General features: G+C 41.9%; 1 protein-coding gene across 1 annotated transcript in view; it reads right to left on the reverse strand.

The window, feature by feature from the left end:
- The window catches only part of CTNNBL1 (catenin beta like 1), a 133,747-nt gene that overhangs the window by 73,116 nt on the left and 40,967 nt on the right, over positions 1–19,664 (reverse strand). Inside the window, exons 5-7 of the mRNA XM_087818737.1 lie at positions 13,624–13,719; positions 6,170–6,263; positions 3,447–3,538 (exon numbers count right to left, since the gene is read on the reverse strand). Of these exons, the coding sequence (XP_087674863.1) occupies positions 3,447–3,538; positions 6,170–6,263; positions 13,624–13,719 (282 nt within the window). The remainder of the gene's footprint in view (positions 1–3,446; positions 3,539–6,169; positions 6,264–13,623; positions 13,720–19,664) is intronic.

Here is a 19,664-nt window from a genome sequence, read left to right on the forward strand (position 1 = left end):
AATGGGCATCTATGACCCAAGTGGCATTTCTTGGTCCCAGGTTTCCTTATCTGCATAATGGAAATAATAAAATAACATCCTTTTGGAGAGTTACTATGAGAATAAGATATGGAAGTATCTAACAGTAGGTACTATAAGTCTTTCTTATGACTGGAATCAGAAAATATCCAGGTTAGAATCTCAGCTCTAAAAATTACCCACCATTTGATCTTGGCCAAATTACTCTGCCTCTCTAACTCAACTTCTCTCATGTTAACTGAAAACAAATAGTAATTTCCTCATGAGGTGGTTGATTACTTACACTAGTATACACTTAATAGCACCCAGCAGCTGAGTTCCCCTCTATTGAGAATTCCTGATTCCCCCAGAAAATCTCCAGCTTTTTTGTGTGACACTTCAAGGAGTTTCCGATTTGTAAAATTAAAACAAAACAAAAAAAATCAAAATCTAATTTCAATCATTTTTTTCATAAAATATAGGTCCTTTGATTGAAAAATTGGCATGAAGGAGTCATCTAATCAGAAAGTCAAAATGATTAGGCCCTTCAACTCTGAACACTGAGCCCTGCAATGCTTCAGACCCTGAAGAGTGGCAGCTGGGGAACAGCCTGGCAAGAGGAGGAGGCTTTAAAGATAGCCAGGCCCGGCTATCACAGGCTCTCCCACATACTTCCCCTGGGGTTTGGCAAGGCATCATCCCCCCTCTGGGACTCTTTCCTCATCTGTAAACTGGGGAGAGTGGCACTCACTTAGAAGGCTGTTTGTGAGGATCAGAAATAATGTATGGACAGTATCTAGAATAACACTCTGCACATAATAAACAGCCAAACATGACACTCACATCAGACGGGGAAAACTCAGTGGTGGTAATGATGATGATGAAGATGACAACCAAATATTTTAATATGATGGAAAAGAAATAAACTATGGGCTAGGTAGGGGGAAAAGGAGAATAATCTTTCATGTCTAGCAAAAGACAAAAGTCACCAGCCAGATATGACAGTCTCTAAGCTTGCAAAATACCAAACTACGAAATTACAAGGACATTTAGTCAAAGTTAGAAGAGAGGAGCAATCATTTAGCAGGTAGTCTCTTAGACTTGGCAAAATAAACCAATGGAACTTGGAACTTCTGGGACTCTCTTCTATCCAGGAGCCTGGTGATCCTAAACCTTTCAGCTGTGAGAGTAATTACTGAGTCAAGCATAGGTTTGTACTCAGCATGTACCAGCCTTGAATAAAATTAAACTTCACCTTTTTGGGAGCTGCGGCTTTTTTGGAAAGTACAAAACAATTATGCTACCACCTGCAGCCAGAATCTTCGGGTTATTTCTGCAGCTCACCTCTGGTACTTGGAACACATGGGGCAGGTTCAGAAACATCTATAGCCCTGTACAATTGTCAAAGTAGATTGTGCCCTGCAAAATCCCAACTCCAGGTCATCGAGGCTAAGGATCTAGCATTAACCAGTTGTACACGTAGTATAATGTACCAATTCTCAATTCATGAGTTAATATGCTGAATTTTGCAACTGGTTTTATAGGTTTGTGGTTTTTTTAAAAAAATATATCTTTATTGATTTCAGAGAGAGGAAAGGAGAGGGAGAGAGAGAGAGATAGAAACATCAATGATGAGAGAGTCATTGATCGGCTGCAGCCCACAACCCAGGCATGTGTTCTGACCGGGAATCGAACCCTGACCGCTTGGATCCTAGGTCGACGCTTAACGGCTGAGCCACGCCCAGCCGAGCTGCAACTGGTTTTGAAGCACTGATTTAATTGAAAAACAAAGAGGAATCTTAATCTTGTTTCTTTGGAAAAGAAAAAAATAAAACTTTTGGGTTTTGGTGTCATTTTTAATAGCACATTAAAAAACAAAATGTGCTGCAGTGTCTCTCATGCTATTGCGATTTGCTTACCTGCTAAACCATTTAATATCATCATCTGTGATGGACTTCATCCTCATTAGCACAAATTAGTGAGATTTCATTTAGTGGATGAAGAAATACAAGAGTATCTCTATATATTGCTAGGTGACCAATACAAAAAGGAGACTCACCAACGTGCTATACACTTAAGAATTATTCAAGGACTACTGAATAGATATGGGGTGATCAGTTAAACAGCAAGGTTTTACCAAGCAATGTAAACATAAATAATCTAAGATGGTGGTTCTCAGACATCAGATGTATCAGAATTACCTGGATGTTAAGGCGGAGACTATCGGCTCCACCCCAAGCTGGACAGATTCAGTGGGTCTGGTGGGGTGGGTTCAAGAATGTGCATTTCTAACAAGCTGCTAGGTGATTCATATGCTCCTGGTCAGGAAAACACCTTGAGAACAACTGGGGGGAGATGCAAATATGATACTCAGTCCTTGCTCTTAAGGAGCTTAAGGGTATTTGGAGAAAGACAATGAGCACATAATAAAATGAAAGTCTGCCGGGGGTGAAGAAAAGATGATCCGTGAAGGTAAGTGTCACACAATTATGGGAATATAACTGTAAGAATCCAGATCTGCTCACTCCCACAGAGAGCCAGTAGAGAAGAAGTAAAACAGATGCTATTCAGGAAAGAAAGATGGCAGTATGGGCTGGGGGGAAACTAGCACTATGGAAACGGTGCATGAAGGAAGTCTGGAGGCCTAGATTTAAATTCTAGCTCTGTCTTTCACTAGCTGTATGAATTTGGGCAAGGCATTTAATCTCTATAGGTCTCGACTTCTAATTTTTTATCTACAATAGAACTTATACATTTCCTCTCACTTCTAAAAATGATGGAACGCTACATGAAAGAGTAGGGATTTAAGTTGGTTAAAGAACAGTGTGTATAAGCTAAACATATATGAAAAAGACAGGGATCATTCCTGGTGTAAGGAGGAGCATGAGCAAAGACAGATACAGAAGTCAAAATATCTTTGACCTTTGTAGAGCAGAGGGTAGGTAAAAGAGATGTCTGAAAGGTAATAAGGCCAATGTTCTAAAACTGAGAAATGGAAGGGTCAAACAGGCCACGTTAAGGGGCTTTAAAAAATACTACATATTTTTTTGTGAAATACACACACACACACACACACACACTCCTATATATGCACAAAGAACTTCTGGAAGGATAGATAAAATACTGTTTGTTAAGAATGGCTGCCTCTGGGAGGTGGAACCAGAAGCAGTCAGCAGAGGGGAACTTTTACTCTCAGTTTTATACCTTCTACATCACATGAATTTGTTTATAACATGTTTGTATTGTTTTCAGAGGTATTAGAGTCTATTTTTAAACCGTTTCTTTTAAAACAAACAAAAAAGGAAAAACAAAGAAAGAGGCAGGAGATACCAAAATATTCCCAAACTAGATCATACAGCCTGGGGATAACAATCGATGCCAATGACCCAGCATGAGCCAGGCCCAGAGCAGAGAGGCTTTGAGCTGCCTTCCCACAAAGCCACACTTACCTTCAGCCTCTTCAACAGCCACTGCAGAAGACCCTGCTGGGCAGCCTCTGTACACATCTCGGGCCGGAACTCAGCCATGTTTTCCACAATAGCTGAAGGGAGACAGAAGCCAGTCATTTAGGAGGCAACTGGGTTCCACCTGCAACAAGCCTGCTGCCCATGACAGGCATTTTATTCCTCTTTCAACTTCCCTGCCCTCCTCCCAGCCAGATGCTGTGTTGTCATTTTTAGATTAACCAGGGAGATGTTATGGGATGTTTTCTTCAAGTTCTATTATAAGTAAAACTTATACCTGAAAACGATGGAGTTCACAAAAGGAGTGATAGATGCTCTGTGCTCATAGGGAACACCACCAGAGCAGAACCAGAAAAGGGTGGGCATCTGCCTCCAAAGACCCTCTCAACCCCCCCTGTACCTCAGCCCCAGAGGCCTATGACTAAGAGACAGGGGGCCTGAGAGAAGCCTTCATATAAACCTTAGGAAAAAATCTGGGCATGGTGAATCTGGAGTCTCTTCCTTTCCCAATTCACTCACTTTCAGTTCTCTTTGTCTGGACTGCAAAGGAACCAAGCATAATCTTAATTGAACAAAATACTGTGCATAGAGGGGAGAGGCCATGCTGGCGGAAGTAACTGTCAGGTACTCAGAAGCAAACAGAATTGGTCCCGCTATCTCCAAAAATAGCCAAATTGCTGCTTAAGAGAGAAATTAAAAATTAGGAGGCAAAAAGAGTTACTGCATGACTATGATACTAACAGGGGGGATTTTTTTTTTTAAATCACCTATAATCCCATTCTAACACATCCAATGCTTTCATTTCATTTCCTCGGGCCTCCTGCCTCCCCCATCCCAGGGTACGTTACTATAAGCACAATGCCTAGAAGGAGAAAGGGCTGAAGAAGTCGCGATGCCTCCTGTCTTCTTCCTCACTCCTGTGTCCATGTCAGCCTTGCCCGTGACAAGAATAAACGGGGCCACCCCCGGGAGTAGAACACAAAGCTTTGGTAGCAGAGTAGCAACAAGGCCCCTGAGAGATGATCATTACAATACCTTCAATTACTTTCTCACATTTTCTAAGGGAATCAACTCATTCACATTAATCACTCATTCTTGTCCTTCTCCTTATACTTTAGATGGCTTCTTGTTGCCCATCAGAATAAAACTCAACCATGGTTTACAAGGTCTTCCATAAGCTGGACAAACTTACTCCTTGGGTCCCACCTCCCACCACTCCTACTTCCCACCACTCCTACCTCCCACTGCTATGCTACATTTCTACTCTTTCCCTGAAGCTCAGGCCCATTCATGGCTTTGCAAATGCTACTCCCCTGCGCAAGGGTCCTTCTCACATTTCTGTCAAAATGTACCTGTCTTCATATTCAGCTCCGGTGACTACTTGCTCCTGCACAGTAATTTGGAGACCTTCCTCTTCACTTCAGAGTGTTCTCCACTAATTCCTGTTATACCATTTGTCACCCTGTATTATCTTTACCCTTCCTGTTCAGACCTTCCCATCAGTCAGCCTCTGAAGGAGTAGAACCATGCCTAATTCATTTTTAACCTACCCCAGTGCCTAGGACAATGCCTGATGAACATGAGGTGCTCAATAAGGGATGGAGGGATGACTTTGCTGAGCTGTTGGTAGGTGACCAAGCTGAAAGTAGACACATTTCTACAGATGGCCAGGCTGGTACTTTTTCCATTACATCAGGCCCTTTTAATTAACAGTCAGTTAAGACTTTTGATAAGCTTTCCATTCAGCAAAACTCAGCATTAGGCTAACAGATGGCAATGCAAATTCTGGCTCTAGACTAGGGCCAGCCCCCCAAATTACAGATTACTGTGTTCTCTCTCCTCTTACTCCCTAGGTGCTGTGTCTTCTTCCTTCTTTATGTTAATCTTCACGGAATAGAGTATAAAACCACAAGAGAAATCTGTGCCAGACACAAAAGAGCTGGGAGAAAATCTAATCTCATCAAACTTTCTGCTTCTGCTGGGCCTCGTTCATTTCTCAAGCTCTGCTTACAGATATGTCACCTACGGCTTCATACAACAGCAACCAGTGATAAAGAGGGATACCCAAAAGCATGATTTTAAATAGGCTACTGGTTCAGCTACTTTACAGAGCGAAGACTGGGGAGGTTCAAAGAGGAGGTGTAGGAGGGGAAATACTGCAGAGGAATTCACTTAAATGAACAGATGATGCAGGGGCAGCCAAGTTAACGGCAATATTTCAACTCGCAGTTTACCCAGCAAACTACACATAAGAAGAGAAAGAAACACTAACTCTTTCTCAAATAAAATGTCCTATGAAGATACACAATTGTTAAAAAATGTGTAGTTTCACTGAAGGGAAGTGGGAAGAAAAAACAATGTAAGGAGATTAAAAAATTACTTAAAAAAATTACACATATATATATATATATATATTTTTTCCCACTCTACACAGACTTCATCTTAACTTTTGGAGGCAAAGGCCTACTAAAAGAAGCCAGTGGTTTGCAGGAAGGTGCATTTCTGCTTTTATTATGTGCAAGCAAAACCAAAGCTGCAGTTATATGAAATTTACACAAGGGTCTTCATTTCTGAAAAGGCAGTTTGGTAGCAGTAGGAAAGAAAAACACTACTGCTGTTGACTCTATTATGAAGGAGGAAGGGAAATGAGCACCAAGCCCCAAAACAAACATGAAGAAACCCAGGGACCGCTGGTCACCCGCCCTCACCCAGAGTGTTGTGCACGCCGTCCGCCTCTTCTTTCACAGACTCATCCAGGCGCTCCAGGTTCTGCACGAGCAGCGCTACCACTTGCCCGTCCACCTTCAGCCACAGGGAAGCAAGAGGAGAGAAGGATACATGTCACAAAACAGTCTCCATACTCACTTCTCTACCAAAGAACAACGTAAACCAGCTGCCTATGGTTTAGCTCTCCCATCCCATTATCTTTGAGCCTTGAAGCGACTCTGAGGCAAGGAAAGGGCAGGCATCATTCTTCCTAACTTGAGATTGAAGCTTAAGGAGACCAAGTAAAACTCAAGGTTACAAAGTGAGTGGGTGACAGTACTAATACACTTGAACCTAGGCCTTCTGAAACCAAGTTCAGAGTTCTTTCTACTTCCCTGTGGTATTTACAGACCTTATAAAAATGCCACCTGAAGCCAGGTCAACAGTTCACTTAAGTCAAAGCATGCTTCTAGACCCCAGGACCAAGAGAGTCAAGTTTAGTTGGTATGTTTACCAGCCACACTTGACACTGACCTTGAAATTGAGAGTTAAACTCAAAACATTTCTAACTTTCCATGCTAAGCTTCTATGAAACTATTACTTCTGACGAATTTCTAATTCCTTCTTGAAAAGGAATATATTTATATTATATAAGTAAGCAATTCTATTTCTCTCATAATTTGATTCACACAACACTTCGAGGAAACTTTCAGTAGTCACATCATACAGCTGATATTCAAGAGATGAATGACAGCCAAGACCACACGGCTACTGAGCAGTGGGAACAAGAGCAAAGCGAAGCTCCCTTCTTAGGTGAAATAATGCTCATACTACTTCACACTACCTTCTGGCACAATTTGTGGCCACAGAGAGACTGCCCTCCAGGTAACCGAGTCAAAACAAGGTTAACTAAGAAAACACCTAATCATCAAGAAGTGATTATCTGGTAGTAAGTTTCTTACTAGTAGCCGGTATGTAAACCTGTACAGGAAGATAAGATCTGCTGTGTACCTGCAGTGTGTCCTCTCTCTCACTGTCTCAGTTTCCTCACTTAGAACATGAAAATAAGTTGTAAAGATTAAATGAAAATACATGGTGTGCCTTATCTGGGTCTGGGTCAGAAATTAAGGAAAGAGTTAGAATCAAGCCCTTTATCCATTCTTATACCTGATTATTCACCACTTGCCTCCTTGGGCCAAGAGAAACTCAAGTTCTTGGAAAGTAGGCATCACACCATCATTCACTTTGGTGTACTCTTCACAGTCTAGAGCAATGCTATGCATAGCAGACACGCAGTAAATTTCACTAAATTTAAATAAATTTATAAAACACTTCCCCATTTAATCTCATGTAATCCTCACAGCTTTTATAGGAGAGAAAACAAAGGTCTGGAGAGGTTAATTAGCTTGGCCAAAGTCACAAAGCATGTGGCAGAAGGACCACCTCTGGGACCCTACTTTTTCCCACCATACCCTACCACTTTGGTGAGGGGCAAAGACGAAAGGCGAGAGAAGGAAATGATCTCAGTCAACTGACACTTCCTGAGCACTGTGGACTCTACAGACACAATGCAAACTGAGCCTGAGGATAAAACAATGGCAAGAGAAATGGATCTTGAAATAAGACCTCCTTACTCTTTCTCAGTGAGACTCAAGGGAAGGGGGGAGGGGGAGCTGAAATTATTGAATAATTTGCAATACCTGAATCACAAATGAAGACCTTTTTTTCTAGGCTCTCCTTTATGCCCAGGTATGAGAAACAATATAAACACTAGCTGCATATTTGAGGGGATACTCATGCCAAAATTGAGAGCACCCATAAATATAAGGAAGGGCTGTTTTCCCCTCTTACACCAAGAAGATATACAAGCTTGCTCGCAAATCTCACAGCTAGCAGAAGCTTCACCAAAGAAATCCACTGCAATGTTTTCCTTAATTGGACAATTTGGGTATGAGGAAGAAAACAGAAAAACATCTGGGGGGAAAATATGAACCATGTCACAATTTGCTTTTTCGTAAATCACCCTGATTGACTTATAATCTTCCTGAATCCTAAAGCAGCAGACACTGCAACTCCATTGGGTATCACACTGCTTGTCAGTTCTGCAAACTGCTTCACCAGGTTCACTCACTCACTGCTGCTTTATCTGCATTATTCCTTCCCCCTAGCCCCTTCCCTAATTCTTAGTCATGTTTCCCATCTCTGCTGTCTGGAAAATGGTGGGGACAGTGGCAGTAAGCAACGCATTCAAATCCCAGAACGGAATGGTTATGGATAATGGGTGTCTGGCCAGAGGAAAATCTTTTTTTCTTGCCACGTAAATCTAACCTCTAACAGACAGCCTTTTTAAGCTTGCAAAGTATGAAACTTTATGTTTAGCTGGGTTAAATGTAATTTTATCTGATTGCAGGAGGGTCAAAGCCGTCAAAACACATTTAGCTCAGAAACCCTTGGAAAAATATTTATATTATGCATAGCTCTGGATATCGCCTAGTAAGAAACAAAAATTAGCATTCCGTCTTACTCCCTCTAACCCCTTGGGTCTACCACCTTCATGCCTATTTTTTGGAACTGTGACTAAGTCTGAAACTAAATACAAATCCTGCTTAGGGATTAAAACATGAAAGGCTGCTCAGCCAGAGCAACCCTAGCCTTGGAAATCATAAGTGTTTAAGCCTGATGTTTTCTGATAAGTTGCTGGTTATTTCTGCTTGTTAGCAGATTCTCACCAATATTCCAGCAGGTCCTACTGAGATGAAGTTCCAGGGCATGATCAGACACACTTTTCCACTTGACCAGAAAGAACGGATACGGAGAAGAGGAAGAAATAAAGGGGACAGGCATGAAGGAATCTTCTTATCTTGTACAATCTGCCAATAAGTTTTCTTGAGTTCTACTGGAGTTTTTCTACTTAGTAGGAGTTCTGGAAATTCTATATTTTAAAAACAATAACAGTCCCCCCCACCACACACATTGAATCTTGATCAAGTAGTAAGTTTTCAGTAAACATATAGTGATATGGTCATAATGCAAAATTTATGTCTGTTCCAACCTACCTAATAATATTTTAGCTTCCACTCTTGCCCCTCCAATCCATTACCCACACACCTGCCAAGAGTGGTCTTTTTAAAATGTTAGGTCTGACTATGCTACTACTCCCTTGCTTATGATCCTCCAATTCCACCCAAACTTATTACCAAGGCCTACAAAGCCGAGTGGTCTGGCCCTGACTGCGCTTTCCCCTCTCATCCCAGCTGTACTCTACTCTAACAGTACTGGCCTTTTTCTGTTCCTCAACTATGTCAAGCTCATTCCTGCCTTGGGGCCTTTACACTTGTCCCATCTTGCCCTTGGTCATTCTGAACGGCTGGTTTCTTCTTGTCATTCAGAACTCTGACTATTTAATACAATGTGATTTCCCAGTCATGCTACATCGCATCACTCTATTTTAATTCTCTACGTAACAGAGAATCACTGTTTCCTGTTTATTTACTGTTTCTCCCTGCACTAGAATATGAGCTCCACAAAAGCAGACTCTGTCAGTCTTGCTCACTGCTATATACCCAGTTCCTAGAATTGAGAATATACCAAGCACTCAAGAAACATTTAGTGAATGAATGAACAAATGAATTTTGCTTGGGAGCAAATACAGATGAAGGTGAGGCTGTTAACAGAAATGAAAAGGGACAAAAGTGATAGGACCCAGAAATGTATATAATAAGTGCCCTTAGAGCAACCAAAAACCTACCAACCTGAAGAGCACAAATGCACTGCCAACGAGCCCAAGCCAAACCAGCACAGGGCTTCAAAGTTTAACATATAAGTAGGGTTAACTGAGAGCAAGAATGAGTATGGAGGGCAGTCCCTTGGCTCTCTACATCAAAGCCACTTTTTACTAAACTCTTTATAGCAAATGGTGGCTCGCAGCCACCCTGACCAGCTTCCCAGGTGAGCCGCATTTCCACTTCCCCTGGCTGTGACCCCTCCAGCCACCCCCACATTAAACCCTCCCCACAGAGGCCAATACCTGCAGCTCTGCAGTCCCTCCTGACTCTTCCCCATCAGAAGTGACTGCTCCCTCCTCCTCATTTCCACAGAGGCTTGAAATCTCCCACCACCAGTGCCTCTCTCACTGACTCTCTCACTGCCTTATGTTACCATCATTACTTATTTCACTCTTTTAAAAAAACAACAAAACCACCCAGCCAGGCGTGGCTCAGTAGTTGAGAGTCCACCTAGAATCCAGGAGATCGAGGTTTGGTTCCCGGTCAGGGCACATGCCTGGGTTGCGGGCTCGATCCCCAGTCGGGGGTGTGCAGGAGACAGCCGATCAATGACTCTCTCTCATCATTGATGTTTCTATCTGTCTCTCTCTCCTTCTCTCTCTTCCTCTCTCTGAAATCAATAAAGATATATATTAAAAAAAACAAACACCTCTATCCTTCCATGTCTATTTAGGTCCACACCCTTCAAAGGCTTTTTTGTTTTGTTTTTATTTTTTAGTATTTGTTCAAAATGTTTTTTTAATATCTGTTGAAATGGAAAAAATGTTTGTTGAACTCAAGAAACATTCACAAACATTTCACTCTGGGTAGACACTGACATTTACTAAGTATTTAATATGTGCCTTTATGAAGATAATACCGGGCATAGTATCTTTATGAAGACAATGGTCGACATTTATTGGGTATTTACCCTGTGCCAGGTTCTGTTCTAAAACATATCAAATATTTCATTTGTTCCTCACTTCAGCCCTGTGCAACAGGCACTACTACTGTTATCCCCATTTTACAGAAGAAGAAACTGAGTACAGAAAGGTTAGGTAACTTTCCCAAGGACACAGCTGGCAAGTGACAAAGCAGCCACTCCCCTGACAGGGATCACAACTCAGGAAAGACAAACTTATAAACAGATGTCTGTAAGCCAATGTGACAAGTGCCAGGATGTACAAAGTGCTAGGGGAACACGAATTCTGCTGAGGTGATGAGTCTGAAAAAACTCAGAAGAGAGTAGATAAGGTTTAAGTGAGGCTTTAAAGGATGAGCAGGAGTATTCCCAGTAGCCCGAGAGAAGCAAGGCCTACCAAGCCGAGACAGATGTGAGCAAAGGCCTGGGACTGTGAAGCACATGGCAAGTGTTGGGGCTAGCAAGTAGAAAAATGACTGTAATCTAATCACGACTCTTGAGAAGTCCAAAGTCTTTTCTAGAAAGGTATGCCAGGGAATTGCCAGCAAAGCAAATATGCTTGCATTTACTACTCTTTAGAAAAGAATCTATTTTCCAGGCTACCAAGTCAACTTGTTATAAAGCACAAATATTCACCTTTTGCATAAGTCATAGCAGTAAGATGTGTACCAAATTTTAAACACCAAAGATGCCTGAGAATGCCAGGACAGCACTCTCTCCCCACAAATGTGCTCTTCTATTGCTTAGGACTTCCAACTGGGAAAAAGACCAAGGCAATAACTGCAAACTGCACGCCACAATAAATTCTGCTACATGCCCTCTAGCCTCTGCTCATGCAATTCCAGGCCTCTGATATTGGCCCCAAATTAAAACTAGGAAGACAACTCAACCCTTGTAATATGAGAATACTTATCAATCTTCTTCCTGAATGCAGCACAAGGGTAAAGAAATAATGGAAGGCCACCCACTGGTCCTGCTCCCTAATATTTACTGATGGCTCTGACTGGCTGACGACAATATGTAGGAGTCTAGGAAGGTTCCATTGTTTGTGATTCACACCAGCCCCACCAATATAAAGCTGTAAGAGTCAAAACTTAATATAATAAACAACACACAACTAAACAAAACAAACAGAAGATCCGGTGCAGCAGCTACGTAATGGCTCCCCAGACTGAGGATGAACTGTTTCTTCCAAACAAACAATAAAATCTTCCAGGTCCAGCATGGTTGGTGGGCTTGGCAACACAGAAAACACAAAGGGGGCTTTTGTATGAACTGCTGCTTCTATGTTTTACAAGCAGCAGCCAGGCCAGCTGTTCCTCTCTCGTCTCCTCTGTTCACACAGGCAAAAGATGGTGATTAAAATCAGCCCAGGGACCAAGCAGGAAGGCTCATTCAGGGCCACTGTAATTAACCTCTGGAAGGTAAGACCGTACAAATGACACTGTGGAGACACAGTGAAGGAGCAAGTGCCACAGCCTCCTTCCGATGCTCCTCAAAACAAAAGGACACCCCACATCATGCTTTTCTTTCTGCACAGTGGTTCAAAAGAAAAATAAAGGTTCTGAATTCTACAAAAGTGGATGTTTGCTCTAGGAAGAAAGAAAATGGCAAAAGAAATTTTCATCATCCTCAATCACAAATGGCCCTGCTGGACTCCAGCCATGCTCTTCATTTCCAGTGGGTTCACAACCCCTTCATTCACACCAAATGCCAGAAGCAAGCATGGCACATGGGAAATTTCCTGTGTCAAGAACCTTGCGAGAGAAAGGGTGAGGAGAGGGTGGGCCGTGTAGCAACGGGATCTCAGAATCACTCAGGACCCCAGTCTCAGCCATTCTGATTCAGTAGGTCTTGGATGGGACTAGAAGGAGGCCTAACGAGCACTCCAAATGATTCTAGTACAAGTGGCTGCAAACATCTATGATAAATTCTGCAAACTGCATCAAAACCAGTACTTACTTTCTTACTCCACAGAAAAGGCCTGACAACAGAAAGGAAGGAGAATCAGCAGACACTTGAGGAGGGTGACAGCTGGGTGGTGGACTGACCTCCACAGGAAGTCTCAGGTAAGAGGCTAGACTAGACTCACTTCTGCCACTGGCCAGCTGTGGAGCCTTTTCAGTCTTTGAGCCCTCTCTGATCACCAGCGAGAGAGAAACTGTTGTGGTGGGAAACGACTGTGGTGGGGATCAGAATATGCACGCTTTAATCTCAGCTGTGACAGGGACCGCCTGAGTGTCCCAGTGGAAGCCTTCACTTGCATCTGGAGTTCCTCATGTGTAAAGTGAGGTGATGGGTTTAATGGTCCACCTCACATATAAACTCCCTTTGATTGGCTGCTGCCTGAAACAATAGCTGAGGAAGACTCTGAGGCCCTGCCAAGGCTCCACCAGAAAAAAATGCTGAAACCAACAGGCCCTGTCTTCTAAGGCAGAGCTGCAACTCTGGCCTGGCTGCTGTTTGGTCTCTATGCCTGTTTCACAGCTGTAAACAGGAATAACAGCAATAATACCCATCTGAGAGGATTGGTGAGGATTACACGGTGATATTTAATAAATGCTAGGCCTCTATAACCCCTTCTCTAACAAAGTTTCAAAGAATAAAGTAGCCCACAGGTTGCATTTCTACTTTCTTACTCTCTTCACTCAGTCCAGCCTTGCCAGAGCTCTACCTGATACCCAGCTGATGCGGCACACAGAGACAATGGTGGTGATGATGTCAACACCTCACACAAGCCTGCAAAACCCCAGAGGGACATGCAACTTACCAGAGCATCGATGAGTACTTCTGCTCCCTCTTCACTCTCATGGAGGGTATCGATATCTGTTAATTCCTGAAGCAAATCAACCACAGCTATGGACACATGTGAAAAATGTTAAGGGTATCACGTACATACTGAAACCCTACTGAGATTTTACTAAAGTATTTGGTTCCCTCCCATTTCCTTCTCAATTGCTTCATCACTGTTTACCTTTAATACACTGTTTTTATTAACATCTCTTCAACAAGGTTCTACTCACAAAGGGTATTCAATAAATGTTGTTAACTGACTTAGTCTCTTTCCCTATGCTACCTTCCTGGCAACTTATTCCATAGGTTCACTGTATTTTCATACATTTCAAAACTTCGAATATGGTCACTCACGAGGTTACTTTTCCAGTGTGAAATAGCCAACATCCTTAGCCTTATCTCATAATTTAAATTCTTGGAAGTCAGCATAATCTTAACTACCTTGTACAGTTCACCTTCAAAGGCAGTAATGATTTCTAAGATGACATGCTGGTAACTTCGGAGACCAAGGCATGACAAAACAGATTTAAAATGTAGAGGGAAGGATTTACACTGGGCCGTGCTAGATCCCACCAACCTCCCTTCCCCTCAAATACCACGCTGCTTTATACATAAAAGAAATGTAAACAATGAAAATTAAACACTAGGCAAAAATAGAGATAAAGAGGAACATGTAAGTGAAAGGAAACATGAAGCAGAGAAAAAAGAAGTTATGTTTGGAAACTGGATGCCAGAACTAAACTAAGTTTCTCCTCCCTCATCTTGTACACACACACACACACACACACACACACACACACACACACACACCTTGCTCCATCAACCTGCATTTAATGAATGCCTATAATGAATAAAGCACTGTGACAGTGACAAAGGCAAACCTATTCTTCATTCTGGGCCTCAGTTTCCTCACCATAAAATGAAAACATCAGGTAATCAGAGACATTTAAGTAATTATACACCACAGGCAATTACCAACATGTAACAAATGAAAAATACAGAAACATAAACTCCAGATATCCTGAAAAAGCAGCAATCACCTTGAACTAAGAAATCAAGAATGATTTGTTAAAAGGAGAGTGGTCAGAAAACAGGCAACTAAAAAGAAGAGGGCAGGTAGGCAGGAAAGCAAAACAAGAATGAAAGCAGAGAGATTAGAATGTACAAAGGCATACAAAGAGGAAAAGAAATGGAACAGGAGGGGAGAGAGAAAATTACAACTATAACTATATAAAATAATAGTATTTTGAAAGAATAGCCTAACAGCTGTGTGCAGGCAGCACTAAAGCACTGTGAGCACTGGGGGTGGGCAAATGGGAGGCAGGATAAGCAGTCAGTTGGGGGATAGGGGTGAGGGGTGGGGGGAGTCCGGCTTGAAGGAGGAAGAGCTGTCCCAAAGCTACAGCAAGCAAGAGAGTCCAGAAGTGAGACAACAAGGGTCAGAATCAGGGCAGTTTCACTAGAACCGGAAAGAAAAATATAAAAGATACAGGACATACTAACAAGAATGACAGAACTTGCCAACTGCCGATTGATATTCCAAGTACTTCATGAACATCTTTTGCTGAAAAAAAAAATTATTTGAAGGTTCATTTTATTCATCTGTAACTGACCAGTTGACCATCATGAATAATTAAGCTTCCTGTGTCTGATTCTTTCACTTTTTAAAGTCATATTTGCCCCAAACACAGGGGTGCTATAAAACAATGTGTATAAAGAGCTTAAAGGTCTTTGGACAAACTCCTTCATGCTTATGACCTTTATTAACAAAGTCACCAGATAGCTTGTTGATACAAAAGACCATATATCATACTTGAAACCTGAAATACAGTAAACCAAAATACATAAATAGTTTGAATTCATTAAAAAATAAACAGTAGGCCCTAGAAACCCTACCTGTAGGAATTAGTAGTTCTCCCTCACTAAGGGCTGCAGCAGTCACCATCATAATAACCACTGTCTTTAAGTCATCACTATGCCAGGCACTGTGCAACTGCATTCTGACAGCAGCATTGTAAGTGTGATCCCATTTCACAGATAAAAAAGCTAAAGCTCAGCGTGGGTAAGAAACTTACCTAAAGATCACTGCAACCGTAAGGAAAAATGTTAGGTCCATCTGATTCAAACAATATTTTTGCCACTAAACTTTATATTAATGTGCAGGGGAATATATATACCAGGTTTAGGCAGGGCTAGATTCGAGTAAATTCTAGCTACTGACCCTACTGTAATCACAGAGAAAAGAACGGTCATGTATTTCCGTCATAAATTATTAGAGTCCCAGGAAAAAGAACAAAATGCTGACAACTCCTCTTTATTCTCATCTAAAACTAGCACATTTATCTATTGAAAAGTTCTTACATATGAGACGTAAAAACCTCCTACCTACTCACGTGCTTGCTTGCTGTGCACAGCATTTCATGTGCCCACCCATGCGTCCTCCTACTCATCCACCCATCCCCTACAGGGGCAGATGTCTGAGGGCAGGGCTGTGACCCGGGCACGCAGCAGCCACTATCATTACGTCCTCGAATAACACCGCGCATGGGGGGCACTCGCTAACTAGAACGCGACGATGACTAAACAGCAGCCTCTGGAGGCAGGTGGGACGCACACTAAAGAACAACAGGTGAGGGGTCGGAGCCCTCCCGAGGACAGGGCCATTCATCTTCACTTCGTATCTTTAGTGAACTGATCTTTCCCAAAATGGTCGCTGGCCATGGAATCTGGCTGAAGCCCCTTTATTTTCTTACAGCTCAGTTTCCTCATCTGTAAATGGTGGTAACGATCTCTGCCCAGCCTATCTCACTGAGGAATACATGAGGCCGTGTATGTCGAAGGCCAAGTAAGTCAAGTCCTGGGAAAACAGGAAAGCACTATCATAAAGACTGTTGTCAGTCAAGCCTTCCCACAGAATGCCAAAGTCCTCGCCGTTGCCTTCATTTTTCCTGAAGTCTCTAAAATCTAAATTGTACATTTTAGCTAACAGCAGCAATGGTCCTCCCTTTCTGGGTCATAAGGAGTTAGATCTAATTTTATATTTCAGCTATGCCACAGACATTCAGGTTGGTCAAGTCCTTTAGCCTCTCTGGTCTCATGGCCCAGTTATCTTTTTCTTTGATTAGTCTTCTACCAGGCACACAAATGGGTCAAATTAAACCTAGGAATTTTTTTTTAAAAAAGGGGAAAAAATGACAATTGCTGTGGTTTTATAAAGAAATAGGATATATGTCTTTTACCAAGGAAAGTCTTTTCTTATAACGTTCCAGTGTAGTATATCTCCTTGTCTACTCTCCCGCCCCAGTTGAGAAGTCAAATAAGAAATCAGTTACCAGCTACCAGATCTGGTAAACATCTCATTAATCCTACCACTAACAGGTTTTACATAAATTCCCAACTTTCACCAAATAGCATTTCAGCAAGGCAGCAATGAGTCTTTAATGGTAATCATCAACTCCTGGGTAATAAAACATGACCCAGAAGACAGAGGCCATCTGAAGACCAAAAAGAAGAGCAAGAATCAAAACTAAAGACACACAGATGGACTCTCAACCTTGGTAAGAAAATGCAGCACGGCCTGCCACTGCCACCCATCCAGCATTTCTTCACAAGCAGACTCGGCATGGGTGATAGGTTTTTCCACTGTAGTTACAATTTCATTTCACAAGGTAAAAGGCTCTCTGGTCCAAGTATAATAGGAAAACAGAGAGCCTGTCTCTCTGTGAATTACTAAAACACAGTTTTTGATAGCCTATTTTGTCATGTCGAGTAGAAAGGCCACCCTACTCACTCCCTTTGTACCTGTCCACTACTGGGGCAATAAGCTAGAATAATAAGAAGTGAAGTTGAAGAAACCAGCTGGACACAAAACGGTACATAACACAATGGCTTTTGGAAAAAGAGGGATGTCTACTTCTGTTTTTTGGCTCTAGGTATTTGTTTTTGGATCTGATCCCATGTAGAGTCCTGGTACAGAAACTGAACATTAACCGTATTAATCTCCAATGAGACGTGTTCGTGAGGAATGGTGTTTTTTAAAAGATAAAGACGAACAAGACATAGTAAGCAGATGGCTTTTTTAAAAAGTCACTGCAAAAAGGCTTCCTTAAAGAAAAGCAAACCAGTATAGGTTCAGAATATATAACTGCTTTAATGGAACAAATAGGGGCTTTCTAAAAAACCTTTTTTCTTTTATTCCTAGACTAGGATAGTGATTAGATATAGCTCAATTAATGTAGAAAGAGCTGGCAGAGCTACCTATAATGAACCTGGACTCTTAATTTTATCCCAATCCTAGGTCAAACTAGTATGAGAAAATGTGCTCATTCAACATTTACTAAGTACCTAGTAAATGCTAGTGGGCACTCTCATGCCACGGGGAAAATGTACAAAGCAGGGCACAACCACCCTGCTTCGGGACATAGAATTCATCTAAAAGTCATAAACAGAATTAAAAATTACACTAACAGGTCCTTTTCCTAGATTGCCATTTTGGCACTTTTTACCTAATCTTTCTTCAGAGCACATCTAAATGGCTCAAAAAATAAGTGGTTTATCAACAGATTATCAGGGAAGTTAGACTACCGATGAGTAAAAGAGGTAAATTCTTTTCAATGTAACTTGGATTCTAGAAATACCACGATGAGACTAGCTCCTAGCAAAACAACAGCCCGAAATACACAATTCCTGTTGGACAGTACCCACAGGAAAGCACTGGAGCAACAGCCAGCTCCCGCCCAGAGCAACGAGAAGAAAGCCCTATCCTTGCTCATTAGCACCGGGCTTAACACGAGGCTCCCGAATACTGTACATACCCTCTACAATAATACGGTGACCCAGGCAGTTTGTTACACTTTAGCATTCTCAGACCCAAACTGCTCAAGTCCAATTGATCCCTGCTAGTCTAAAAAAGGTCTGTCTGCTCCTTATTTTCCAAATCCCATAGTAATTCTTCACAAAATCCAAAAGGACAATTTGGCAAGTCCTCTGGGCTTCCTAGAGTCTGAGAAAACTAAGCAGTAATTTAGAAAAGAATTCCAGACAAAAAAGAGCTGTCCCATCAGCACCAATGATCTACTTGGTACTAACAAATTTCTCCCTTCCTGCATATTAGTACGCAACCCATTGTATTGACGTTACAATGAGACCTCTGAACCATGAGCAGATGGAGAGAAAGCAGACTTTGAACAAACTGGGCTTAGATTACTAGATATTTTTTATTAAAGAATAGGGCATTTAGCTAGGAATCGGCAGTTGTAATTTTTTAAAAAATGGACCTGATATTCAATGTGTGGTGACGACATGAACAGCCAGTAAGAGCATGTCAGCTTCCAGTGAGTGAGGAATGGCAACTTCCATCGCCAAGGTAGAGACCATGAAGATAAACGTGAAAAGCACTCAAGTCTCCACATCTATCAAAAGCCTGCCCATCTCCAATGTCCAATGTCCAATGTCCAACGTCCTTATCACCCCCAAGCCAGACATGACCCACACCTTCTCAGAACTCCAACAGCATTTCCTGAGCATGACACGCCAGGGGAGTTACTGCTACACATAGTAATCTGAACGTTTCTGCTATCAGCCGGAGTTACTATTTCTTATTTTCCTAATAGAACCAACAGAGCTTATCATACTAAGTAAGAACCCAGTAAATGCTCTGATCTAACACAGGGCTTTAGAAAGGATTCCATTGACTTGTCCCTTAAATTGAGAACAAAGCAAATGACACAAAAATAGGATACTTGTGGCTGTGGTACCTTGAAGATTTTGTTTGCTTTTTGGGGTGGCAGCAGAAGGGGTACTCAGCCACCATCTGGGGCTTTATCTTCTCCTTGTTCTTTCAGGCAAACTGAGTAAATCTGGCTTAAACTAGGCCACAGAAACTGTTTAGCAATGCCTTAAGAAAATATCTTTAAATGTAGCTTTGGCTTTATTTTTCTGCAGAAACACTCCAAAATGTTCACGAAAAGTGGCTCTAAACATGTTTAAGTGATTTACTTTAAAGGAAAATTTGTTTTA

The sequence above is a fragment of the Miniopterus natalensis genome, chromosome 7 (assembly GCF_054644295.1).
Source record: "Miniopterus natalensis isolate mMinNat1 chromosome 7, mMinNat1.hap1, whole genome shotgun sequence".
In the NCBI taxonomy this organism is placed as follows: domain Eukaryota; kingdom Metazoa; phylum Chordata; class Mammalia; order Chiroptera; family Miniopteridae; genus Miniopterus; species Miniopterus natalensis.